Raw genomic sequence first — 26,244 nt, 5'->3', positions numbered from 1 at the left:
TTGAAAACACATGAACGAATCCATACCAACAAAAAGCCATATGTATGCCAATACTGCAACAAAGGATTCACACAGTCAAGTAACTTGAAAACACATGAACGAATCCATACCAACAAAAAGCCATATGTATGTCAATACTGTAACAAAAGCTTCACACAATCAAGCAGCTTGAAATATCATGAACTAATTCATGCCAAAGGAAAGCTTAACATATGCCAATACTGCAACAAATGCTTCACACAGTCTAGTGACTTGAAAACACATGAACAAATTCATACAAAAGGGAAGCCGTACCCATGTCAATACTGCAACAAAGGCTTCTCACATTATTGTCACTTGAAAAGGCATGAACGTATCCATACCAAAGAGAAGCCTTTCATATGCCAATACTGCAACAGAGGTTTCACACAATCTGGGAACTTAAAAACACATGAACGAATTCATACAAAGAGAAGCCTTACATGTGCCGATACTGCAACAAAGGCTTCACAAAGTCAGGTAAGTTGAAAACACATGAACTACTCCATGCCAAAGGGAAGCTTTACATATGCCAATACTGCAGCAAATGCTTCACACAGTCTAGTGACTTCAAAACACATGAGCAAGTTCATACTAAAGAGAAGCCTTACCTATGCCAATACTGCAACATAGGCTTCACACAGTCAGGTAGCTTGAAAAGACATGAATGTATCCATACCAAAGAGAAACCTTACATAATGTCAATACTACAACAAAGGCTTCATACAGTTAGGTAACTTGAAATCACGTGAGCGAATTCATACAAAAATGAAGCCTTACATATGTCAATACTGCAACAAAGGCTTCACAAAGTCAGGTAACTTGAAAACACATGAGAGAAGTCATGCCAAAGAGACGCCCCAGCAAACACAACACGTTTCCGACAACGTTCGCAAAAGGTTAAAAAAGATTGCCAAAAAACGTGTAAATGTCGGGTTATATAAAGTGTATATAAAGAGTATAAAACGTTTTTATAACATAATGTAATTTAGGTGTTGACGAAATGTTTGTTAAAACATGTTTGCAAAAACATTTTACAATAACATTTTGACAACAAGTTCGTTGTAGTGTGTTTTAATATGTATTAAAAACGTTTTGATGACCTTTGTATTGCAATAAAGGCTTCACATGGCTATGTAGCTTGAATGAAAAGACATGAACGAATTCACACAGAAGAGAAACCTTATACTTGCCAACTCTGCAACAAAAGCTTCACAACGTCAGGTAGCTTCAAAAGACATGAATAAATTCATACCAAAGAGACGCCTTACATATGCCAGTATTGCAATGAAGCATTTGCATATTCAGATAGTTTGAAGCGTCATGAAGTAATTCATAACAAAGAGAAGCCTTACATATGCTGATACTGCTCCGGATACTGCTACAAATGCTTCACACAGTCAGGTAGCTTGAAAAGCCATGAACGTATCCATACAAACGAGAAACCGTATACTTGCCAAATATGCAACAAAAGCTTCACACAGCCAAGTAGCTTGAAAGTACATGGACGAATTCATACGAGAGAGAAGCCTTACTTATGTCAATATTGCAATAAAGGCTTCACACAGTTAGGTAATTTGAAAATACATGAACGAATCCATACCAAAGAGAAGCCTTACATTTGTCAATATTGCAATAAAGGCTTCACACAGTTAGGTAACTTGAAAATACATGAACGAATTCATACCAAAGAGAAGCCTTACATATATCGGTATTGCAATAAAACATTTGCACATTCATATAGTTTGCAGATTCATGAACTAAATCATACCAAAGAGATCGATGCCTTACATATGCCAATATTAAAATAAAGGCTTCACATGGTCATGTAGTTTGAAAATGCATGAACTATATGGTTCATACGAAAGAGAAGAGTTAAGGTTAGCAACTATTTTAAACTGTTGCGATTTGGTAGTTCACAGCATCTTGCAATGGTAGTGAGCTTTGGCAAAAATTACATTGATCATTTCATAGCTAGTGTGTAGAAGAATTCAAATATCACATATTTAATTTTGTAGGTATTTGAGTTATGTTGTAAAGAGAGCTGAAACAACAACACTTTTGTAAATAACAACAATAAATCAAGTTTTCAAAGTATATGATTTGTAGAATGAACTACTGCAAAACACAAAAGTGTTATTTTTCAATTATATAAGATAATGAAAATCGATATTTTGGCTGCTTCGACCAACAATACATCGTGTACCCCTAAATGTGCCAATACTGCAACAAAGGCTTCACATGATGAGGTAGCTTGAAAACACATGAACGTACGAAAGAGAAACGTTAAATATGCCAATACAGGCTTCACAAGGTCAGACATCATGAAGAGACATAAACAAATTAATCAAAAAGGGAAGCCTTACACTTAAAATTGTGATTATTTTCAATGCCGACACATCCGATGTGAAAAAAGAAATCTCTAGGAATCAAAATGATACAATTAAGCGTAAAAGATACAGAAATCAAGTAAAATTTACACAAATCTTTTGTAAAACTGTTACAGAATGATTATACTTTTTCTGATTCACGCATATTAGGCGGTATAAAATTGATGCTTTGGTTCTCGTCTAGAGAATTTTCTTGAATTGATGAGGGAGGGAGATTTTTTCAATGTCAAATTAATTTTATACGGCCTTATTGTTCTTTGTTCATGTTGTACATGTATGTATACCCTCTTTCTTTAGAGCATTAGACGTGTTACAAATTGCCCCAAACTAAACGATGTTAATTGTATCAAAATATAATCTACCAATTAGCAAAATGGAAAGAAAGTCATTGATAGCACGTACGCTGCGTTGTAATTATGAACTACCCTCTGACAAATCTGTGAAATCCATAAAGTAATTTCAGTTCAATCATAATCATGAAGTAAGGTATCATGTTCTCATGAAAAGGTGCATGTAAAACAGATTACAATTATTTGGACATCTTCAATCTAAATACACATAATCCACCGGGAATTTAGATGAATCTAAATGCACCGGAAGGCTCTACATCGTGTATGCATATCAATCGACCTTTGGACGCGCGCGTTGACTAAAAACAAGATAACGTATTATTGTTCACTCTCATGCGGCAGCATATAGACAGGGAAGTGATATTTTTAAGAAGCACGCTAAACCACCGTATCCAGTAGCTTTTAAAGTACCTTTTTATGTTATCTGCATTCGAAGCGAATTATTATAATTGTGAATTTAAGGATTACTACAGTGAGCAATCTACAACTGAAACGTTTAACTCGACATCTCAAAGTAAGTTCACTTAAACTCGTTACAATTGAACCATATTATGGGTGTACGTGTGATAATGTAAGCCTATTGCATGCAACAGAAAGAAAACAACACAAAGTTTCAGCCAATTTAGTTTCTTCTCATAATCAGTGTAGCAATTTCGGTGTCCTTTTTTACGGTTGTCCGTTTTACATATCGCATGGTCGCAAATGAATTAGTACTTTAAGCCTAAATATTAGTGTATTCTTAGTCAGTGGGAGTGGTCTAGTTCGTAGACACATTTCTGATTGGACAATCGCATGATTTCGGGTGCCGTCTATCAGGCCGTAGACGACCCCACGTCATGCGTCTTGATAATGCGTAACACGCGTGTAGAGGTGCGCGTATGTATCGTGCTGGATGCGTAGACTAGTGCGGAAGAAGTTAGCAGTACGCGCAACAGAATACGTGAAGTTGTAAACAAGCTTCGTTCATTTTATAATGAGGGGAGTTTTTATAACGGTAACTTAGTTTTGCTTTAAAAAAATTGTTTACAGTTATTAAAATAATATTTAACTGACTAAGAATGAGAATAAACGATAGGAATTTGTATTTTGCCTATACTCTACCTATGATAGACGACAGGCATGTCCAATATTTTTATCGTAGTGGATACCGGCTGCGCCGGCATCCATTACTCAAAATATTGGACCTGCCTGTCGTCTATCACACGGTAGAGGATAGGCAAAATAAAAATTCCTATCGTTTATTCTCTAATTAGACGTTTCATTCGACTGCGGCGCAGACAACTGACTACAAAGTTTTTCCGCGAGTGAGGCTGGTTGTAAATCGTTGTTGGTATTCCCAACTGTCCTTTGTAGCCCTGGTCTTTTTCGGGCAGACATGGGGGGGTAAAAAGAATTTCAAGGGGGGGCAAAATCAACAAATTTTGCACAAAATTACCGCAAAAGGTGTTTTTTTTTTTTTCGTAATTTGGGCTTTTTACGAGGGGGGGACTGGGGCAAGAGTTTTGTCGGGGGGGGGGGCGTTTGCCTCACCTTCTACAGAGCTCCTCTACTGATACTGGCATCCTCTAGATGTGTCCGAGGGAAGCGAATTAAGTAAATGCTGCCTTTCTAGGTTGATGATAGACAACAGGCAGGTACAATATATTTTTCGTAGTGATATTGGACCTGCCTGTCGTCTATCACACGGTAGAGGATAGTAAAAACAAAAATTCCTATTGTTTATTCTCTAAATAATGTTTTACATAACCCGACGTTTGAATGTTATTGAGTTAAATGCTATTTAGTTATTGAATGTTATATAGTCTGTATTTTACTTGTTTGCCCACGTCAAGTTGGAGTACCTTACTCTCTTTCTTTCCAGTTGTTCATATTAAAGGTAACATCATGACTATTGATACTTGATTTGGGTCCTCGTCCGATGGATTCACCATTACCTACATTTTTTGTTCTTAAAACGTTTTGACCAAAACCAAATCGTGTTTATAACACGTTTATACTCTTTCAAAACATTTTTGGGTTTGCTGGGAAGTAGCCCAATAATGAAATGGTTTATCAGATTCGTAATGTTGCCTCAATTAGACAGACTGCTATTTACCATTCATTTCAGGAATGCCTCTAAGAAGACCACGAGAATGGGATTACCTGATGCCTCACGTGTGTAAATATTGCAGACGAAGGTTCTTTAATAATAATCATCGATATCTTCATCATCTGCGTCATCATGAGCTGTGGATTCGTGCATATTGGTATGACTACTCGTATAAGAAGAAGTTCATACCCATTCCAAGCAGAAATATAAATACCTCCGATAAGAGCAGAAGCGATGGTTTTCTGACGTCACCCTCTCCTGACCAATGGACACGTGGTAATGACTCATCAAGCAAAAAAACGAACGAGGAGGACGATTCGCAACTGTTATTTTACCAAGGTCAAAATTATGACAAAACGTTTTCAATCAGTAAGGTAAACGTACATAAACAAAATAATACAAAAGAGAAGCCCTACATATGCCAATACTGCAACAAAGGCTTCACACAGTCTGTTGACTTGGAAAGACATGAACGAATTCATACGAAAGAGAAGCCTTACATATGTCAATACTGCAACAAAGGCTTCGCACAGTCTAGTAACTTGAAAGCACACGAACGAGTTCATACGAAAGAGAAGCCTAACATATGTCAATACTGCAACAAAGGCTTCGCACAGTCTCGTTACTTGAAAATACATGTACGAATTCATACGAAAGAGAAGCCTTTTATATGCCAATACTGCGACAAACGCTTCACAACGTCTGGGAACTTAAAAACACATGAACGAATTCATACGAAAGAGAAGCCTTTCATATGCCAATATTGCAACAAATGCTTCACACAGTCAGGTACCTCGAAAACACATGAACTACTTCATGCCAAAGGAAAGCTTAACATATGCCAATACTGCAACAAATGCTTCACACAGTCTAGTGACTTGAAAACACATGAACAAATTCATACAAAAGGGAAGCCGTACCCATGTCAATACTGCAACAAAGGCTTCTCACATTATTGTCACTTGAAAAGGCATGAACGTATCCATACCAAAGAGAAGCCTTTCATATGCCAATACTGCAACAAAGGTTTCACACAATCTGGGAACTTAAAAACACATGAACGAATTCATAAGAAAGAGAAACCTTACATGTGCCAATATTGCAACAAATGCTTCACACGGTCAAATAGCTTGAAAACACACGAACGAATTCATACCAAAGACAAGCTTTATATATGCCAATACTGTAATAAAGGCTTCACACAGTCTAATCACTTGAAAACACACGAACGAACTCATACCAAAGAGAAGCCATATAAATGCCAATACTGCAACAAAGGCTTCACACGGTCTGTTGACTTGGAAAGACATGAACGAATTCATACGAAAGAGAAGTCTTTCATATGTCAATACTGCAACAAAGGCTTCACACAGTCTGGTAACTTGAAAACACATGAACGAACTCATACCAAAGAGAAGCCTTTCATATGCCAATACTGCAACAAAGGCTTCACAACGTCTGGTTACTTGAAAATACATGAACGAATTCATACGAAAGAGAAGCCTTTCATGTGCCAATATTGCAACAAATGCTTCACACAGTCAGGTAACTTGAAAACACATAAACTACTTCATGCCAAAGGGAAGCTTTACATGTGCCAATACTGCAAAGAAAGCTTCACACAGTCTAGTGACTTGAAAACACATGACAAAAATCATACAAAAGAGAAATTAAGATTTAATTTAAATCTGGTCAACCAGACATACCTATTTTTGACGGACGAACCGACGTTGCGACTGAAACCTTCAGTCTTCAGCTGGGTTGTGATGCAAATGACCTTGAGTACCGGACACTTCCGGTATTGATGACAATCGACGAGGAATGTCCTTTATGATCCTGTCCCAGCCGTGTGATAGTTTGGCCCGGACACCGCCACCGCGGTTGAGGGATGGTTGCTCAGCCCTCACCCAGATTGCCTCTTTCACTCCACGCTCAAACCAACGATGCTCGCGATCTAGGATTCGGACATCCTTGGTGTCAAAATGGTGTCCGGTGGCTTTCAAATGTAAATACACTGATGAGTCGTTTCCACCTGAGCTGGCTCTGCGATGTTGTAACATGCGATTGTGAAGAGGTTGGGCGGTTTCTCCTATGTAAGAGTCTTGACAGGCTTGCTCTTCGGAACAGCGGACCCCGTAGACCACTCCACTGATTCTCCCCTTGGGCTGCTTGTCCTTGGGATGCACTAAGGACTGGCGGATCGTGTTCGTTGGTTTAAAGTGGGTGGTAATTCCGTGGTCGCGATAGATTCTTTTGAGTTTTTCCGATAAGTCTCCGTGATATGGGATGGTAATACTTGTTGTTCTCCCCGTCTGATTCGTGCTACTGGCGGTGGGTTTATTGCTGTCCTTGTTCAAGGCCTTGTTTATGGCCCAGTCCTGGTAACCACAGTTACCCAGCGCTTTGCGAAGATGTTGTTGTTCAGCAATCTTATCTGAGTCTTTGGTGATGATCGACTCAGCTCTGTGGAACAAGGTGTTGACCACGCCGAGTTTCTGAATGAGCGGGTGATTGGAACCGAATTGAAGGTACTGGTCCGTGTGTGTCTGTTTTCGATAAACAGACACAGTAAGGGAGCGATCTTCTTCCACGGACACTAAACAGTCAAGAAACGCGAGTTTGTTATTTGACACTCCTTCCTGCGTGAACTTGATATGGGGATCGATTTCATTGATGTGGTTGAAAAACCTATCAAGTTCGTTGGATTTAATTAAAATCCAAGTATCATCCACGTATCGATACCATCTAGATGGCGCTATACCGGGAAAAATTGACAAAGCAATGCGCTCAAATCTTTCCATATACAAGTTAGCGATAATCGGTGAGACGGGCGAACCCATGGAACATCCATGACATTGTTGGTAAAATTTTCCACTGTACGAAAAGTAGGTGTTATCTAAGCAGAGACTAAGTAGATCACATAATTGATCAGGAGACAAGTTTGTCCGTTCATGAAGTGTTCACACGGCTGGGACAGGATCATAAAGGACATTCCTCGTCGATTGTCATCAATACCGGAAGTGTCCGGTACTCAAGGTCATTTGCATCACAACCCAGCTGAAGACTGAAGGTTTCAGTCGCAACGTCGGTTCGTCCGTCAAAAATAGGTATGTCTGGTTGACCAGATTTAAATTAAATCTTAATTTCAACATACCCAGATGAATGAGAGTCTACACAGTTTGATACAAAAGAGAAGCCTTACCTATGCCAATACTGCAACAAAGGCTTCACACATTCTGTTTATTTGAAAAGACATGAACGTATCCATACCAAAGTGAAGCCTTATATATGCCAATACTGCAACAAAGGTTTCACACAATCTGGGAACTTACAAATACATGAACGAATTCAGATTGGAATTCCAGTTTCCTTTCTCACGAAGTAAGGGCTAAGAGTAAAATTGTACAATTGTGTTTGGGAGTGGCCTTCTCTCTTTTCTCTTTTTCCTAGCTATTTTCTTCCATTTCTTGCTTTGTTTATCAAAGCTATCTAGGCCAACATGCATATATTAGCCTACACTGGCTATCCAGGCTTGTGCATTTGTATGAGCTTGGAACTGTCCATGGTTTTCCATGGATTAGCATGTGTTCCTCACGGACCAACCTGGGTAAACAAACAAACAAACAAACAATAAGAAAGAGAAACCTTACATGTGCCAATATTGCAACAAATGCTTCACACAGTCAGGTAGCTTGAAAACACATGAACTAATTCATGCCAAAGGGAAGCTTTACATATGCCAATACTGCAACAAATGCTTCACACAGTCTAGTGACTTCAAAACACATGAGCAAATTCATACTTAAGAGAAGCCTTACCTATGCCAATACTGCAACAAAGGCTTCACACAGTCAGGTAGCTTGAAAAGACATGAATGTATCCATACCAAAGAGAAGCCTTACATATGCCAATACTACAACAAAGGCTTCATGCAGTTAGGTAACTTGAAAACACGTGAACGAATTCATACTAAATTGAAGCCTTACATATGTCAATACTGCAACAAAGGCTTCACAAAGTCAGGTAATTTGAAAACACATGAGCGAAGTCATGCCAAAAAGACGCCCCAGCAAACACAACACGTTTCCGACAACATTCACAAAAGGTTAAAAAGATTGCCAAAAAACGTGTAAATGTCGGGTTATATAAAAGGTATATAAAGAGTATAAAACGTTTTTATAACATAATGTAACTTAGGTGTTGACGAAATATTTGTTAAAACATGTTTGCAAAAACATTTTACAATAACATTTTGACAACAAGTTCGTTGTAGTGTGTTTTAATATGTATTAAAAACGTTTTGATGACCTTTGTATAACCCGACATTTTAATGTTATTAAAACGTTTTTACCAAAACTATACCCCAAAATATAACTCATTTAAAACTATATGAACGAGCTAATTCAAAAGAGAACTAGAGCAACTGTTGCTCAGTCAGGAGCCTAATATATCGTTTGGCGTTTTGTTGAAAGGTTTGGTTGAGTGATGTGTAGTAGTGTTTTTGAGAACCATGAAAAGGTATTAGCTTTTTTTTTGGTGAACCGTAAGATAGTGTTAGCTTATGTTAGTTTATGTTATTTCCTTATTTCATGACTTCCTTATTTCTGCACTTAGTAACGTTTTTGTCTGAAATGGACATATTTTTAAATTTCAAGAAGGTATGACCCTTTTAGTGGTGTCACATGAAAGAGAAATGTAATGAATATAATGGAAATATTTTCTAACCTAACTTTTAACATTATCTTCACGTTTTCATGTTCCCCTGACATCAAAGATGATATTCACCATGTTTAAGCACAATCGGGCCCATTTCAACATTTGACATCATTTGACCTTTGACCTTGGGTAACTTTAGATTGACTTTTCATGTTCCCTAGCTCATATTAAGGATTCTTTGCATCAAGTTTAAGCCCAATCGGACAAATTTTAACATGTAACCTCATTTGACCTTTCGCCTTGGGTAACCTCAGGTTGACTTTTGCATATGCTCCCCTCGTATCAAAGATGATTTGCACCAAGTTAATTCGGGTCCATTTCAACATTTGACCTTTGACCTCAATTTTGTATTTTTAAGTTTAAGTTTTTACACTCCCCCCTTCTATGTGCTAAATAACGTTTTAACCCCCCTGTTTACACGCCTAAAACGTTTTTAACCCCCTATTCAGAATTCCAACAATTTTATGACCCCCACATATTTTCCGCCCCCACCAAGGTAATTCTGAACACTCCCTAATATGTGCCAGTGCTGCATAAGCCTACACGTCGTTGCTTTCAACAAGAGGAGCTAAGACTAAGAGGCGTGACTTTCAGCATGATTGGGCAGGCCTACCATTAAAACGCTCAACAAAATTTGTTTTTTTCCTGCTCAAAAGAAATTACTGCTGACAATTCTAGCAGCAATTTGTTCTTCTCAGTGTTTTTTAATACTTTTTCAACATTTTACTACTAATTTCACTACATCAGATTTTATCCCTTTGCATCACCATTATTTGCCCATCAACAGCATGGAGCTCAGTGGCAAAGATACTAGAACATACCCACCTACTATTGATCAAAAAAATTAAGAAAATCTGTCCCTTCCATGAGGGTATAAACACTACTCCACTGGGTATGCCATTATTTTCACACCAAAGACCCTGGGTCTAGATCGTTCATGACATAGAAAAAAGCCTTGTCAATAGTAAGGTCATTGTACCCTGGCTGGGTTAGCCAAACTTTTTAGTAAACCTCAAAATATTATGCTATTTGTCCCTGTCCCACAAAATGAGTACAAATTCAAAAAGACATACTACAAGTATGCCTACAAGGCTGCGATTTGTTAGCAAGTATGTGCAATTTTGGAAAAGACATCATTAAATTTTAGAAACCAAATCAAAAACCAATCTGCAAATGTTTGGTGCACTGACTGAAAAGCTACATTAATCATCTTATGCTATGCTATTAAACATATTTTATGAGTATTTAAAATGAAAGGCATTGCGTTTCTACTTTAATAAATGAAATTTGATAACTATATTTCAGTTTCAGTTTCAGTTTCAGTTTATTTACCATATAAATTTATCATATAAATCGAAAACAAACGCAATTAATGGAGGGATGACCAAAAAAGAGCACAAGGCTCGTACAAGTTTGGCCACCCTGAAAGAAATTTATGAGAGAGCTAACTTAAATACTACGTGCAGAGACAAGAGACATTATAAAGCGACAAAACTACAATGTGCAAAACGAGACAGGACAACACAGGTGAGACAGACAAGTATGTTGGCAATGGCAGTATAATCATGATAATAAATAATGGTTTTACGAGACACAAGTCAAGAAAATATTTATTGGAAATCAACATGATGAATAGATAAATCCCGAAGCAATCTAATTACAACTCATATTGTGATACAAGATAATCTTTATACAGGTTACTAAAACATTTAACGGTGTTACAGTTACGAATATTGAGATCAATTACATTCCAACTTAATGGACCCTGTCTTTTCATTGTGTTATTTGCAAGATCTGTTCTGAAGTTGTGAGGTCTATACAGTTCAGCTGACCTGGTTCCATAAGAATGGAAGGTATTACTCTTCTTAAAATAATCAGTGAAAATATTTGGGAGTAAGCCACTTTTGAACTTATACATAAGAGGGAAATTTGATATTTGTAAATATCAAAGACTGTAAGTGTATTTAATCTCTTAAACAAAGGTTGTGTGTGTGCAAGGTAATGTGAGTTGGTGCATAAACGGACAATTTTCTTTTGTTTGAGATAAATAGATTGTAAATAGCAATTATTCTTGTCGGCCCAAATGATATTACAATATTGAATATGTGGTAAAACCAAACTAGAATAAAGAGAAAATAACGTTGAGCCAGAAAGTATGTGTTTAAGACGATAAAGGATACCTGAATACTTCGAAACAATATTTGTAATATAAGTGTTATGTTGATGCCATGTTAGAGAATCATCAAGAATTATCCTGAGAAATTTTGTGTGAGAGACCCTTGAGATAGGTTTGTTTTCAATATTTATTGATATGGTGTCTGGATACGTTAAGCGCGTGTTGTGTTTGTTTTTAAATAACATATACGTGGTCTTTTTAATATTAAGGGAAAGTTTGTTTACTTTAAGCCATGTGGAAATTTTTGTAAGTTCGATATTAGCTGAATGTATGAGGTGATGGAGATTTTTATGTGAAGCCAATAAATTAGTGTCATCAGCATAGATGACAAATGAGAAGAATTTACTTGTAAACACAATGTCATTTATATATAAAATGAATAATAAGGGGCCTAAGATCGAGCCCTGTGGAACTCCACAACTTGTATTCAAATGAATTGATTTACGATGATTAAAGTTAACGAACTGGGACCTATCAGTAAGGTAACTCCTGAACCAATCGAAGGCATTCCCACGAATACCGTAATGAGCGAGTTTTGAAAAAAGAATATCATGGTTAACCGTGTCGAATGCCTTCGAGAGGTCCAGGAAGATACCAAGGGCGTGATTTTTGTTATCGAGATCGTTAACAATTTTATTGTAGACTTCCATGATGGCCATAGATGTGGAACGGTTAGAACGAAAACCAAATTGGGAGTTATGAAGTAGATTAAATCGGGAAATAAAATTGTACAACCTCTTGTGGACCAGACGCTCAAGAACTTTTGAAAAAGCAGGAAGAACTGAAATTGGTCTATAATTGGAAGAATCGTGGCGATCACCATCTTAAAAATGGGAACAACTTTAGCGATCTTGAGTTGGTGGGGAACAAAACCAGAAGACAGGGATAAATTAAAAATGTGGACAAGTGGGGTTGCGATTAAGGTGCTGACTGCTTTAATAACCTCGGGTTTGATTTCATCATGACCACAGCTTGCCCCAGGCTTCAGTGCCATACAAAGATTGACTACTTCATCGAAGTTGGTGGGTGAAAAAAAGAGTGAGTTAACAGGAGAATGAGCATTAATTAAAAATTCACGAAAATCAGTATTTGGTTGATGAATTTTGCTAGCTAATTTAGAGCCAATATTAACAAAATATGAATTGAAATTATCTGCAATATGCTGAGAATCCGAAGTTGAAACGTTATTGATGTTAAACATGGTTGGAAGATCAAGCCTATGTTGGCGACCTAGAATGGAATTTAAAATATTCCAAGTTCGTTTTGAGTTATTTTTACAATTCTCTAGTTTCTCAGCGTAGTAATCTTTTTTGGAAGACCTAATGATAGAAGTCAGTCGATTGCGATAAACATGATAATTCGTTTTATTAGACTCTGTTGGATGACCGACATACTTTCTGTAAAGTTTTTCCTTTCGAACAATAGATTTAAGGACAGCTGTTGTAATCCACGGTTTGCGAGGAGTTCGACGACTACTGGAACTACTAGAGCGAGACGATTTCAAGGGAAAATGAATGTTATATAAATCAGAAAATTTATTAAGAAAAGCCATGTAGGCAGGCTCACAAGAACCTATGTTTTCAACAAAATTCCAATCAACCAGTTTTAAATGATTCTGAAAATTTCGGATTCTATTTTGATTAATTAAACGATATGTTGTATGCTGGTGGTGGCGTGGGTGTGTAAGAGGAATAGATTTGGTAATTTGAAAAATAGGGTAATGATCAGTTAAGCCTCTAACGAAAATACCAGATTTTATTTGGTGTGTGAGGACATTTGTAAAAATATTGTCAAGTAAAGAAGCGGTAGTGGGTGTTATTCTAGTAGGCCTGTCAATCAGTGGGTGCATATTATTATTGTAAAAAATATTGAGAAAATCATTAATTGTGTTATTGTTAGTATACTGTAATAAATCAAAATTAAAATCGCCAGAAACATAACACTGCTTATTTTCACACGACAATTTAGCAACACAATTTTCCAAGTCAGTAAGGAACATATTTACATTAGTACGATGTGCACGATAAATATTACCCACAATTATATTTTTGTTAACAGAATTTAAAATTTCAATAAATACAGACTCAGAGTGGTCGATGTCATCAGATGATTCAACAATTAATTTAAGATCTTCCCTTTCACGGTAAGCAACTGAATCATGAATATAAATAGCAGAGCCACCGCTTCTTCTACCTTGTCGGGGTGCATTAACGAGAACATAATTTTCAATATCAATCATATTAAAATTGTCATCATTTAACCACGTTTCTGAAATGGAAATAATTGTAAAAGTGTGACTTAGTCCAGAAATAAAGCTATGAATGTTATCAAAATTTTTGTTGAGACTACGTGAATTGAAATGCAAAATTGAAAAATCATTATCACCTGAACAGGTAATATCGTTGTCAAATAAATAAGAACAATTATTGAGAGGGCTTGTGTGCTCATTCAAATTAATAGATTCATTGGATGATGTCCGAAACATATCTTCAAAGTTAAAGGGATTTAATTTCAAACTAAGCATACGATTAAACTCAATTGTATTGTCAAAACAAAATAAGGCAAATCTGAACTCGTCGTCATCGACATAATGGTTAAAAGGGAAAAGGTTACCAGTACATTTGAAACAAAACCAATCTAGGTGATTGTCAACATCAGTATAAACACAACGGGTATGATATAAATAATTACAAGAAGTACATGATATATGAGAATGATGTCTTAAAATCAATTTACAGCAATTATTACACTTTTCTGCCATAAAATACCAACATACAACAATTATATAGATACGAAAAACACTTAATACAAAAACAAGAGGGTTTAATACACTAAAAGAAGTTAAGGCAGTAGAAACACAGGTGGTGTGAGGCGGAAACCTACCAAGAATAATAATGAATGATAGAGCACAAATGACAGGGTAAGAAGAAGAAAAAAAAGTATAATGGTAAATAAGTAGTAAATAAATAAATAAATAAATAAGAGATTGAATAAATAAGAAAAACATTAATAATTAAAGATAGTCAATAAAAGGCGACAAAGAATTAAACAGTACAAGAATGAATTTAAAGTACCTAGGTAAGTAAATAAAACAAATAAGAAATATATGTAAACGAGAGAAAAAAATATATAAATGAGGAAACATAATGGGAAAATGTGGGGAAAATACACACACAATACATTTCAATACGAGATAAATTTAAGCAATATGGATATGAATAAACATGATGATCACCAAGTACATTCTGGAAATGATAAATAAAGTTTAAATACAATTTCATGTTGCATAATCATAGATGACAGATTCACCAATTCATACATGAATTTCATGCTATGAACACTGTTTTGCTTTGAAAGATTCAAGTTCAAATGCTCAAATTCAAATGCTCAAGTTCAAATGCTCAAATTCAAATGATCAAGTTCAAGTTCAAAAGTCACATAAGAAGAGTTATTCTTTCCAAACAGCATTATCAAAGCGAGAGCAATATTAAAATTAATATTGGAGAACAATGAGGTAACTTTTCACCAAAAAAGCTCTGGAAACATGTATCTTTAATAGTTTGCTATGGAAGTTCAAAGATAAATAAAGTTTATAAACAATTTCATGATGTAAAATCATAGATGACAAAATTCACCAATTCATACATGAATTTCATGCTATGAACACTGTTTTGCTTTGAAAGATTCAAGTTCAAATGCTCAAATTCAAGTTCAAGTTCAAAAGTCACATAAGAAAAGTTATTCTTTCCAAACAGCATTATCTAAACGAGAGAAAATATTAAAATAAAATAGTGTGGATCAACGTGATAACTTTTCAAGTATCTTTAACAGTTTGCTTTGAAAGTTCAATGACAGTTCAATTTCATTCATCATGAGCTGAGTTTATAAGTAAATATAAACGACATTGTATGAACGCTCTCATGATATAACTTGATGTTTAATCATGGGGCTAATTGCAATAGATCTAAACACCAAAGAGCTAGACAGTTGGGCAGCCGAGTGCAGCACTAGCGTAGGGTGGTGTATCTGCTATCTTTGGATACCGGGGTAGAAAATGATGAATATCTTCCGTCATTTTTGCTTTCCAAAGAAATCAATTTTAAGGCTTGCACTTGAATATATGTGTTGTTAAAACATGATAGCTGCATTCGTGCGTATTGATAAACAACCGTGCGTTTTGAAATCAAAAAATGACAAAAATTCGGATTTTATATGTGCAGAAGAAAAAAAGGACTGCGTGTTCGTCAACCCTGCAGGGTTACAGAACATAACACGGTAGTAGCGCAATGTAGACTAAAGCAGGAAATAGTCTAAGGCAGATGACGTAGCAGGCTCACTGACATCTACACAGATCAGTAACCAAGGCTATTGTCAATAACCTTAGTCGGAGATCCCTCGGCCCATAGTCTCAAAACTATTAAACAGGTCGGAACAAAATGGCCATGCGCGGCTGTTGAAGAAGTTAGTGGATTCACCATCATGGCGATTTCTGCCATGAAGATATCGGGGCGATGACACTGTGTAACGTATACCTTAACAACACGAATTGCATTTTATTTTAAAACCCTTGTCCAATAAATTGGACGATTAAACCCTTATAAGTGGGTATGCTAAAACGCAAACAAAGCCCTTGTCTCGGTCCCAGCCGGTTTGTGTTCCTCTGTCACCAAACAAACCGTCCGGCGACAACCCGTGAAATGACGATGACCGAGTGGTTAATGAATTTGCAAATAAAACTGTTTTCAATTGGCAAAAGGACGTGACTTGGGTAAGTGACAGGTCCTCCACTATCATGACTATTTGCAGATACCGCAAACGCGAAATGTACGCTAGCTGAGCAGACATTCAGGTGCCAATTGTCTGATATATCGCATTTCATGTCAGCGACTCACAGCGCGCACGCACGTACTTGTGTGGATTTATGTAATCGCAACAGCTGCATGCCAATTTTGACCGTCTTAACTTTTTCGTGAGGTGAGGTTCAGCCAACCAGAAAAGACGTACTATGAGGTTGTCGCCAGACGGTTTGTTTAGTGACGAAGGAGCACAAATCGGCTGGGCCCGAGACTAACAAAGCCCCACAACGGCGGATTGGTATGGTGATATATACAAATTTTAATAATTTATCGATATCCTTGCACATAAAGCTCTTCACACATCCAATGTGAAAGAAGAAATTCATAAGAATCATAATAAAATTACACAAGCGAGCGTAAAAGATACAGAAATCTTTTGTAAAACTTTTACATAAAGATTATAGAGTTAATATTTATACACATGCTGTTTGATTCACGCATATTATTATTCTTTGTATATGTTGTATGTATAGCCTAAAACTCTCTTTCTTTAGAAGGTTAGGCGTATTAGAATATGCCAGCAATTAAACGATGTTGATAAAATGTACGAATTGAGGGCAGAGGCTCTAGTTTCCGCTTGATATCCTGATTCAAAATGTAATCTACCAATTAACAAAATGGATTTGACAAATCTGACGGTGAAATACAAGTGATTTCAACTCAATCATAATCACGACGCAATGTATCATGTTCTCATTCCAAGCAATACATACATGTTTACATTCATTAGAGGTACTTTAAGTAGCTGTCAATCAAAATAAGTAGAACAATGAGCAATATTCAAAAACGTGCATTACACAGCTTCAATCTCTACATCGTGTATGCATATCGATCGACCTTTGGACGCGTTGCTTAAAACCAGATAACATATAGCCTACTTAATTATTGTTCACTCTCATGTGGAATCATAGGACAGGGCAGTGGTATTTTAAAAACGCACGTAAAACCACCATATCCAGTAGCTGTGGAAGTACGTTTTTACGTTAAATACACTCGAAGCTCAGCAAATAATTATAATTGTCAATTCCAGGATTACGGCAGTGATCAATCTACAACTGAAACGTTTAACTGGTCATATCCGAGAGCCTCTAAGCTCACTTCCAAGTAAGTACACTTAAACTTGTTGCAATTGAACCATATTGTAGATGCGCATGTTATAATGTATTGCAAACGAAAGCAAACAATACATGGTTGCAGCAAACCCAGTTTATTCTCATAATGTGCAGCATGGTAATTTAGGTGTTCTTTTTTACGGTTCTCTGTTTTGTATATTGCATGGTCTAGTTGACCCAACAGAATTACTTCTTTCAGCCTGGTGGACCTGAGTGAGGACTCAGTCTGGAGTCCTTTGTTTTGTAAAAATATTTACACAAAACGTGAATATTTTGAGATGGTATTATAAACATAGTAAACTGGCTTGATGTTGAATCCAGTTTTGTTTAGAAGTTCATTATAATTTAATTGGCAGAGTGTGCTTTTGATAAATACATCAAGAACACCCACTTTTGCTAAATACTGTATATTTGACGGCTTTACACGACGATCATGCTAAGTATATTGTTAGGTTACTTCCTTTCATATGTATGTTTATTGGGATTGTTGAAGAAAAGTAAATATTGAACTGTTGAACGTTGATAATAGTTGTGGTCCAATCAAATATCATACTGTTCTTTTAGCTTAGTAATTGCACTTAGTCATCATTAAAGGAACTTTAACAAACACTGTCGACAGAAATGTTTATGTTTATTTTTGTATTAAATTCAAGACAGCAAATTGTGTTAAATTATCAGATCTGATTAGGTTTCAACTCTTACATACAGGGTGTCCCTGAAAGAACTTTATCGTCGGAAACTTTATTTTTTTGCGTATTTTAACGCATAAACCAAACATAACTAAATAACTGATGCGGTTGAGGAATATCAGCTATCACATACTTTTTGAATTTTTACAATTGACCGCTCTGTTTTTGAAATAAAAGAATTTCACGAAACCGCATCATTTTCAATCCGTTCCACGGAGTCAAATATCTATCAATGACAATAGACGCCTCATGCGCTGATTATGCGTAGTGATTAACACTCCGAATACAGATCATCGATTGATATTTGAATCCGTGGAAAGGTTTGAAAATGAAAGAGTTTCGTAAAATTCTTATATTTCAAGAACGGCAAGGTCAATTGTCAAAATTCAAAAAGTATGTGATAGCTGATTTATTCCTTAACCCTAACACCCATAGATACCACAAAATACCACGATGAAAACCACTGCGCATGCGTGAATCCCCGGGTCTGCGATGACGCAATCACTGTAAGTGTTATATGCCGGTGTTATATGCTCACGGAATCTCTGCCAAGTGACTTCTTTATTCATCTTCTTTCCTTTTTCGTTTCTTCTTTAACTTCCGATAGCAAAAACAGGATTGGGTGCACATCACTGGTTTAGATAAGATGTGTTTTTCCAGATTGAAGCCTATGTAAACCACGTCAATTATTTAGTTATGTTTAGTTGTGGCGTTAAAATACCCAAACAATTAAGTTTCTGAAGATACATTTCTTTCAGGGACACCCTGTACTATTCCAAATTTAGTCTTTGAGACATTTGGCATTCTTTCATTTCACTTTAATTCGGAGCAGACGACTACTAAGTTTCTCTACGATCCACAACTACTGAGGCAATAGCATGTATGGTTGATGTTGAAAAGCCTGATTTTAATTATGATGGAGATTGATGGACTTCTTCCAATACTTCCTAAAACCAGTCAAAGGAACTGCTTTCCGTCTGGATCGGTCGCTGGTACTAGAGGCCATCATTGATCCCAGATATTTGAAGTTGGATACATGTTTGATAGGCTCTCATACACTTGAAGTCGTGTCTGTGGCTGTGGGTTGCATTTGACTGCCATGTACTCAGTTTCGGGTACGCTGATGATGAGACCTAGATATTGTGCTGCGCTAAATGCAATAACAGGACATGTAACATAAAACACAATTTGTGCACAAATGTTTCAACTCAAAATCTTGAAAATGTCTTTAAGGTTATTGATTATTTTAAACTGTTGTGATTTGGTAGTTCACAGCATCGTACGAATGGTAGTGAGCTTTGGCAAAAACTGCATTGCTCAATTCATAGCGATTGTGTAGAAGAATTAAAATATCACAGATATACTTTTGTAGGTCCTGTGGTTCTTGAGTTATGTTGTAAAGAGGGCTGAAACAACAACACTTTTGTAAAACGTACATAACTCATTAACAACAATAAATTAAGCAAGTTTGCAAAGTATACGATTTGTAGAATGAACTTTTGCAAAACATCAAGGTGTAATTTTTCAATAATATATTGATCAAGATAATGAAAATCGATTTTTAGGTTGCTTCGACCAACAATTGCTTCGTCTACCCTTAACGACTTCCAAATCAAGTAAAGAATAGCCTCGCATATAATTTGTATCAGAAACGCCTACAAGGAGGCATACAATTGGAACAGTCCCGTGAAAGTAGAACTAACAAGTAACCCAATAATGAAATAGTTTTCTCAAATTCGTAATGTTGCCTTAATTAGACAGATTGCTTTTTACCATTCATTGCAGGAATGCCTCTAAGAAGACCACGAGAATGGGAATACCTGATGCCTCACGTGTGTAAATATTGCAGACGAAGGTTCTTTAATAATAATCATCGATATCTGCGTCATCTGCGTCATGAGCTGTGGATTCGTGCATATTGGTATGACTATAAGAAGAAATTGATACCCATTCCAAGCAGAAATATAAAGACCTCCGATAATAGCAGAAGCGATGGTTATTTGACGTCACCATCTCTTGACCAATGGACAAGTGGTAATGGTTCATCAAGCAAACCAACCAATGAGAACGATTCGCAATTGGTATTTTATCAAGGTCAAAATTTTGACAAACCGTTTTCAATCAGTAAGGTAAATGTACATAAACAAAATAATACGAAAGAGAAGCCTTTCATATGTCAATACTGTAATAAAGGCTTCACACAGTCAGGTCACTTGAAAACACATGAACGAATCCATACGAAAGAGAAGCCTTTCATATGCCAATACTGCGACAAAGGCTTCACAACGTCTGGGAACTTAAAAACACATGAACGAATTCATACCAACGAGACGCCTTACATATGTCAATATTGCAACAAAGGCTTCACACAGCCATGTGCCTTGAAAATACATGAACGAGTCCATACGAAAGAGAAGCCTTTCATATGCCAATACTGCAACGAAGGCTTCACAACGTCAGGTAACTTGAAAAGACATGAACGAATTCATACGAAAGAGAAGCCTTTCATATGCCAATACTGCAACAAAGGCTTCACAACGTCAGGTCACTTGAAAACACATGAACGAATCCATACGAAAGAGAAGCCTTTCATATGCCAATACTGCAACAAAGGCTTCACACAGTCTGGTGAATTGAAAACACATGAACGAATTCATACGAAAGAGAAGCCTTTCATATGTCAATACTGCAACAAAGGCTTCGCACAGTCTGGGAACTTGAAAATACATGAACGAATACATACCAAAGAAAGGCCTTATATTTGCCAATACTGCAACAAAGGCTTCACAACGTCTGGTTACTTGAAATATCATGAACGATTTCATACCAACGAGACGCCTTACACATGTCAATATTGCAACAAAGGCTTCACACAGTCATGTGCCTTGAAAATACATGAACGAATCCATACGAAAGAGAGGCCTTTCATATGCCAATACTGCAACAAAGGCTTCACACAGTCATGTGCCTTGAAAATACATGAACGAATTCATTCAAAAGAGGAACCTTACACTTGCCAAATCTGCAACAAAAGCTTCATACAGTCAGGTACCCAGCAAACACAAAAACGTTTTTAAAACGTTTTAAATAAGTTATATTTTGGGTTTTGGTTTAGGTAAAACGTTTTAATAACATTAAAATGTCGGGTTATATAAAGGTCATGAAATCGTTTTAAAACGTTTTGTATGAAAACACACTACAACAATATTTTTAAAATGTTTTCGAAATGTCATTGTAAACTATTTTTGCAAACATTTTTGGTCAAATATTTTGTCAACACTTAAATAACATTATATTAAAATATTTGCACCCAGCAAACACAGAAATGTTCTTTAAATGTTTTTTACAAAACGTTTTAATAACATTTAAATGTCGGGTTTTATAAAGGTCGTGAAAACATTTTAAAAACGTTATTTTAAATATTTTGGGCAAACATTTTTTGCAAAATATTTTTTCAACCCCAAAATAACATTCTGTTTGGAATGATTTGTACCAAGTTTTCACAAATGTTTTTGGAATGTTATTAAAACGTTTTTATACCCTTTATATAACTCGACATTTAAATATTTTCTGTAAAACATTTGTGTTTGCTGTGCAGTAAATTACCAACAAATGTTATTTAATGTTATGAAGACGTTTTATACCATTAATGTACCTTTTATATAACCCGACATTTAAACGTTTTCCGACAACCTTTTATAACCTTTTGCGAATGATGTCGAAAACGTTTTGTGTTTGCTGGGTAGCTTGAAAAGACATGAACGAATGCATACGAGAGAGAAGCTTTACATATGTCAATATTGCAACAAAGGATTCACACAGTCAAGTGACTTGAAAATACATGAACGAATTCATACAAAAGAGAAGCCTTATACTTGCCAAGTCTGCAACAAAGGCTTCGCAAAGTCCCGTTACTTGAAAATACATGAACGAATTCAAACGAAAGAGAAGCCTTACTTATGTCAATATTGCAATAAAGGCTTCACACTGAAAGGTAACTTGAAAGCACATGAACGAATTCATACAAAAAAGAAACCTTATACTTGCCAAATCTGCAACACAAGCTTCACACAGGCTTGTAGCTTGAGAAGACATGAAAGAATTCATACGAGAGAGGAGCTTTACACATATGTCAAAAATGCAATAAAGGCTTCACACAGTCTTGCAACTTGCAGCTTGAACTAGTTCATACCAACGAGACTCCTTACATACTGCAATGAATACTGCGTTTTATAACTCCAGGAAACTTGAAAGCACATGAACGAATTCATACAAAAGAGAAACCTTATACGTGCCAAATCTGCAACAACAGCTTCACACAGGCAAGTAGCATAAATTCGTTCATGTATTTAAAATACATGAACGAATTTATACGAAAGAGAAGCCTTATACTTGCCAATATTGCAACAAAAGCTTCACACTGTCATATGAAATGAAAAGACATGAACGAATTCCAACCTGGTCTCTCTAATATTCAGACTGTATGCGACTGAACGCACACTCGTAATCAGTCCATATGAGACTGAATATAAGGCAGTAAATAGCCCCCTCTGTTTTACATTTACATTAAGGGTGCTTGTTGGGCAGTTGGGCAATGTTACATTACGGTTAGGGTTAGTGGGTTAGTGTTAGGGTTAATGAGTTAGGGTTACGGTTGAGGTTAGTGGGTTAGGGTTAGTGTTAGTGGGTTGGGGTTAGTGTTAGTGGGTTGGGGTTAGGGTTAGTGGGTTACTAGGGTTAGGGTTAGTGGGTTGGGGTTAGGGTTAGTGGGTTAGGGTTAATGGGTTAGGGTTAGTGTTAGTGGGTTAGGGTTAGGGTTAGTGGGTTGGGGTTTGAGACAGCCCATTTCATACTTTTTGTACTTTTCATCCCATAATTTCCTCTCATTTTTCAGGCCCTGCCCTCTATCGGGGCCTAATGTATAGTTTAAGCTTGTTTGCTATTGATTTTGGAGCAACATTATTTCTTTGTAAGCCTGCAGCGCAACCTTGAACAATATTGTCTTTGAGCAATATTGTCTTTTATTTCATCAACATTTTCTAATCAAATTAACCGTTTGTGTCTAGTCTTTTTTTAAATCTGCAAGGTAAATTCTTATTTTTCGTACAGATTCCAAACTGAAGTCCTATAATAAATAAATTATGGGCTTGTGCTTCAAAACACCTCCATTCATCTATTAACCTTCATCAGATTACCCAATATGTTTAGATTAGCGTGTAAAATGTTTGCATTATTTAACATAGTGGAACAATGTTGAAAAGAAATATGTGATGCGATCAAGCAAAATCAGTCGGAACCCGGAAATATTGAATTTGCAGGTTTTTTACAGAATAGTAAAGAGCATTTACAAAGCTGCATTTTGTAGAAAACCCCATTGAAATTGAACAACCAGTTCCAAAGATATGAGCAACTAAAGAGTTTCCAAAACAAAAGAAAACAAAAGGAACTAGATATATTGCATCCCTGTAAGGCTGTGAAGTCCAGCCGTGACCTTGAAGTGACATCTGATGACCTTGAAAAGATTTGAAACAAAATTGCATTTTCGTGACAGATGTAGGCATTAAGTTTAATAACAATCTAGCTAATAAAACAATTTGACCTTTGTTGACCTCTGATGACCTTGAAATGACCTCCATTTTGTTTTAAATCACATCAATATTATATATTCTAATTTAAAGTTAATTTGGACGAATTTTGGAACTTTACCCCTTTTAACCTTTAGGTGACCTCTGGTGACCTTGAAATGACCTCCATCATATTTTGAATCATATCGTGATCACATATACTAATTTTCATTCGAATTGGACAAATTTGAGAATTTTACCCTTTTGACCCCAAAACAGACCCTCCCCATGTTCAAGCCAAATCTGATTATAACCCTATATGCACCCAATGTTATAGTCATTCTGGCATTATTCTGTAGTAAATAGTGAATTTTAAGGTAATTTTCAGTAATCTAACCTATTTGACCCCTTCATGACCTTGAAATCCAAATCTGTGTTTACCCCATAGACACCAGCTAATGTCAATGCATATGTGTCAATCGTATCTCTGTACCATGTAATCTGTAGGAAAAGAAGCATTTTGAAGTTATTTTGTTATGTGCTGAAAAAATCCCTTAATGACCTTTGACCCCAAATCTGTGTTTACCCCATAGACCCCAACTATAGTCCATGCCGATGACCAAGTCTCATTGCGCTACCATGTAATCTGTAAAGAAGAAGCATTTTTGGTAAAAATCGCATTTTTAGCCAAAATTACTCATGCGTGACATTTGACCCCAAATGGGTCATGTCAAATGTAAAGGCTGGGGTAGTGGAGCTTTTCACCCAAGTTTGATATAAAATTGGATGGTTTGAACCCAATGCACAAATTTATTGGTCGAGCTATGAGTTTTAAAATATTGGACGAGACATAGTCGAGTCCAATATTTTAAAACTCATAGCGAGACCAATAAATTTTGCATTGGATGGTTTGAACCCAATGCACAAATTTATTGGTCGAGCTATGAGTTTTAAAATATTGGACGAGACGTAGTCGAGTCCAATATTTTAAAACTCATAGCGAGACCAATAAATTTTGCATTGGGTGAAATAAACCATCCAATTTTATCATTATTATGTTTTCAGAATCTTAAATTAAAAGACAAAATTCGATTTTTTTTAAAAAAATTTTTCGTGATTTTTTTTTTTTTTTTTGTGGGGAGGTCAAAATCGACTGATCTTACATGCCTAGAGCAAAAAAAAAAAAAATTGAAATTTTTTTTTTTTTTTTTTTCCGGCCTACTTCCGGACTTTTTTTGGCCAGCCCTACTTCCGGAATTCCATAAGTTTCCGTAACATTTAAATTAATGGGGATTCATTTCACCAAAATTTATGACGATTCGTAGCGCTTCGTAAGTCTCAAAATCCATCGTAACTTTAGAATGTATTGTAAAATACATTTCACTAAAATTATTTACTAATCTGCACTTCCCAGAGATTGCCTACCAACACTACATGTAGAGGGAAAGAAATGGGAAAAAATCCCTGTCTCATGAAGTTACGTACTCGTTCCGAGTCGTTCGTAAGTTGCGAAATGATATAATTGAATTATGAGGGTTAAAAATATGAAGTAATAAAGTGTTTATAATGATATTTGATAGGCAATAAACTGATAAAGTAAGCGTAACTTAAGCTACAAAATCAGAGTGCAAGCCTGCAGCCAGTGCAAGAGCCAAGGCAACAGTGCAGTTGGGTGGACTATATTTGCCGATTTCATAAGCTTATCTAAAACCCTACCTTGTCTGTGCTAACATCATTCACACCTTGCAGAGTCTCAAATTAGTTCAAAAAGTGATAATTGGCATTTGGCAGGTATAAATCCTCTGGTTTGGTCGGAAAATTTGATAATTTTTGATGTCCGATTGTGCGAGATTGCCGAATTCTGCAGCTTTTACGTAGTGGTTTAGCACCGGTTTTTACTACTTTTTTGTACTTTCCAAAGATATTTCAACAAACCACATTAATTTCTTCATTTCTAAGCAGCTGAAACATGCATTTAGTACCCCACATTGTTGACTTTCAAGCCTAGAATCATGAAATTAAACATCTCTTTCCGCGTCCGTAGAAAATCAAATTCTCCCGGTTTGACAGCAAAATAAACAAAATCGAGTTCATGAATGAATAGTCTCATACAGTGCGTTTGTGTTATCTCTTGATCACATACGATCGGTCAATTTACAATACGTTAAAATTGGCGGCAAAATCAGCGATTTTAAAAATCACGGGGGATTGGGATCCAGGTGGCGCTAAAATTGGATTCGAAATGGATCCAATATGCTATTTTTTTGACGTTTTAAACTGTGTG

General features: G+C 36.2%; 2 protein-coding genes across 2 annotated transcripts; both read left to right on the top strand.

The window, feature by feature from the left end:
• Positions 1-4,867: 4,867 nt before the first annotated feature.
• LOC140142179 (uncharacterized) lies at positions 4,868-7,447 on the top strand. The gene is made up of 4 exons (XM_072164146.1): positions 4,868-4,912; positions 5,633-6,032; positions 6,126-6,303; positions 7,309-7,447. The coding sequence occupies exons 1-4, from the start codon at positions 4,868-4,870 to the stop codon at positions 7,445-7,447; spliced, it is 762 nt and encodes a 253-aa protein (XP_072020247.1).
• Positions 7,448-8,518: 1,071 nt separating this feature from the next.
• LOC140142178 (uncharacterized) lies at positions 8,519-22,581 on the top strand. The gene is made up of 4 exons (XM_072164145.1): positions 8,519-8,885; positions 20,536-21,065; positions 21,357-21,439; positions 22,143-22,581. The coding sequence occupies exons 1-4, from the start codon at positions 8,777-8,779 to the stop codon at positions 22,579-22,581; spliced, it is 1,161 nt and encodes a 386-aa protein (XP_072020246.1). The 5' UTR covers positions 8,519-8,776.
• The last annotated feature ends 3,663 nt before the right edge of the window (positions 22,582-26,244 follow it).

The sequence above is a fragment of the Amphiura filiformis genome, chromosome 20 (genome assembly GCF_039555335.1).
Source record: "Amphiura filiformis chromosome 20, Afil_fr2py, whole genome shotgun sequence".
Taxonomy (NCBI): Eukaryota; Metazoa; Echinodermata; class Ophiuroidea; order Amphilepidida; family Amphiuridae; genus Amphiura; species Amphiura filiformis.
The sequence above is the reverse complement of the archived record's forward strand: the minus strand, read 5'-3'. Positions and strand labels throughout refer to the sequence as shown.

Bases quoted from the DNA above. Each gene is read 5' to 3' on its own strand.
- LOC140142179 (XM_072164146.1), top strand. From the start codon at position 4,868: ATGCCTCTAAGAAGACCACGAGAATGGGATTACCTGATGCCTCAC. The intron at 6,033-6,125 runs GTAATAAAGGCT...ACTGCAACAAAG, and splicing joins GCTTTATATATGCCAATACT to GCTTCACACGGTCTGTTGAC. The intron at 6,304-7,308 runs GTCTGGTTACTT...TGATCGACTCAG, and splicing joins TGCAACAAAGGCTTCACAAC to CTCTGTGGAACAAGGTGTTG.
- LOC140142178 (XM_072164145.1), top strand. From the start codon at position 8,777: ATGCAGTTAGGTAACTTGAAAACACGTGAACGAATTCATACTAAATTG. The intron at 21,066-21,356 runs CCTTTCATATGT...GGCTTCACACAG, and splicing joins GAATTCATACGAAAGAGAAG to TCATGTGCCTTGAAAATACA. The intron at 21,440-22,142 runs GTCAGGTACCCA...TTTGCTGGGTAG, and splicing joins TGCAACAAAAGCTTCATACA to CTTGAAAAGACATGAACGAA.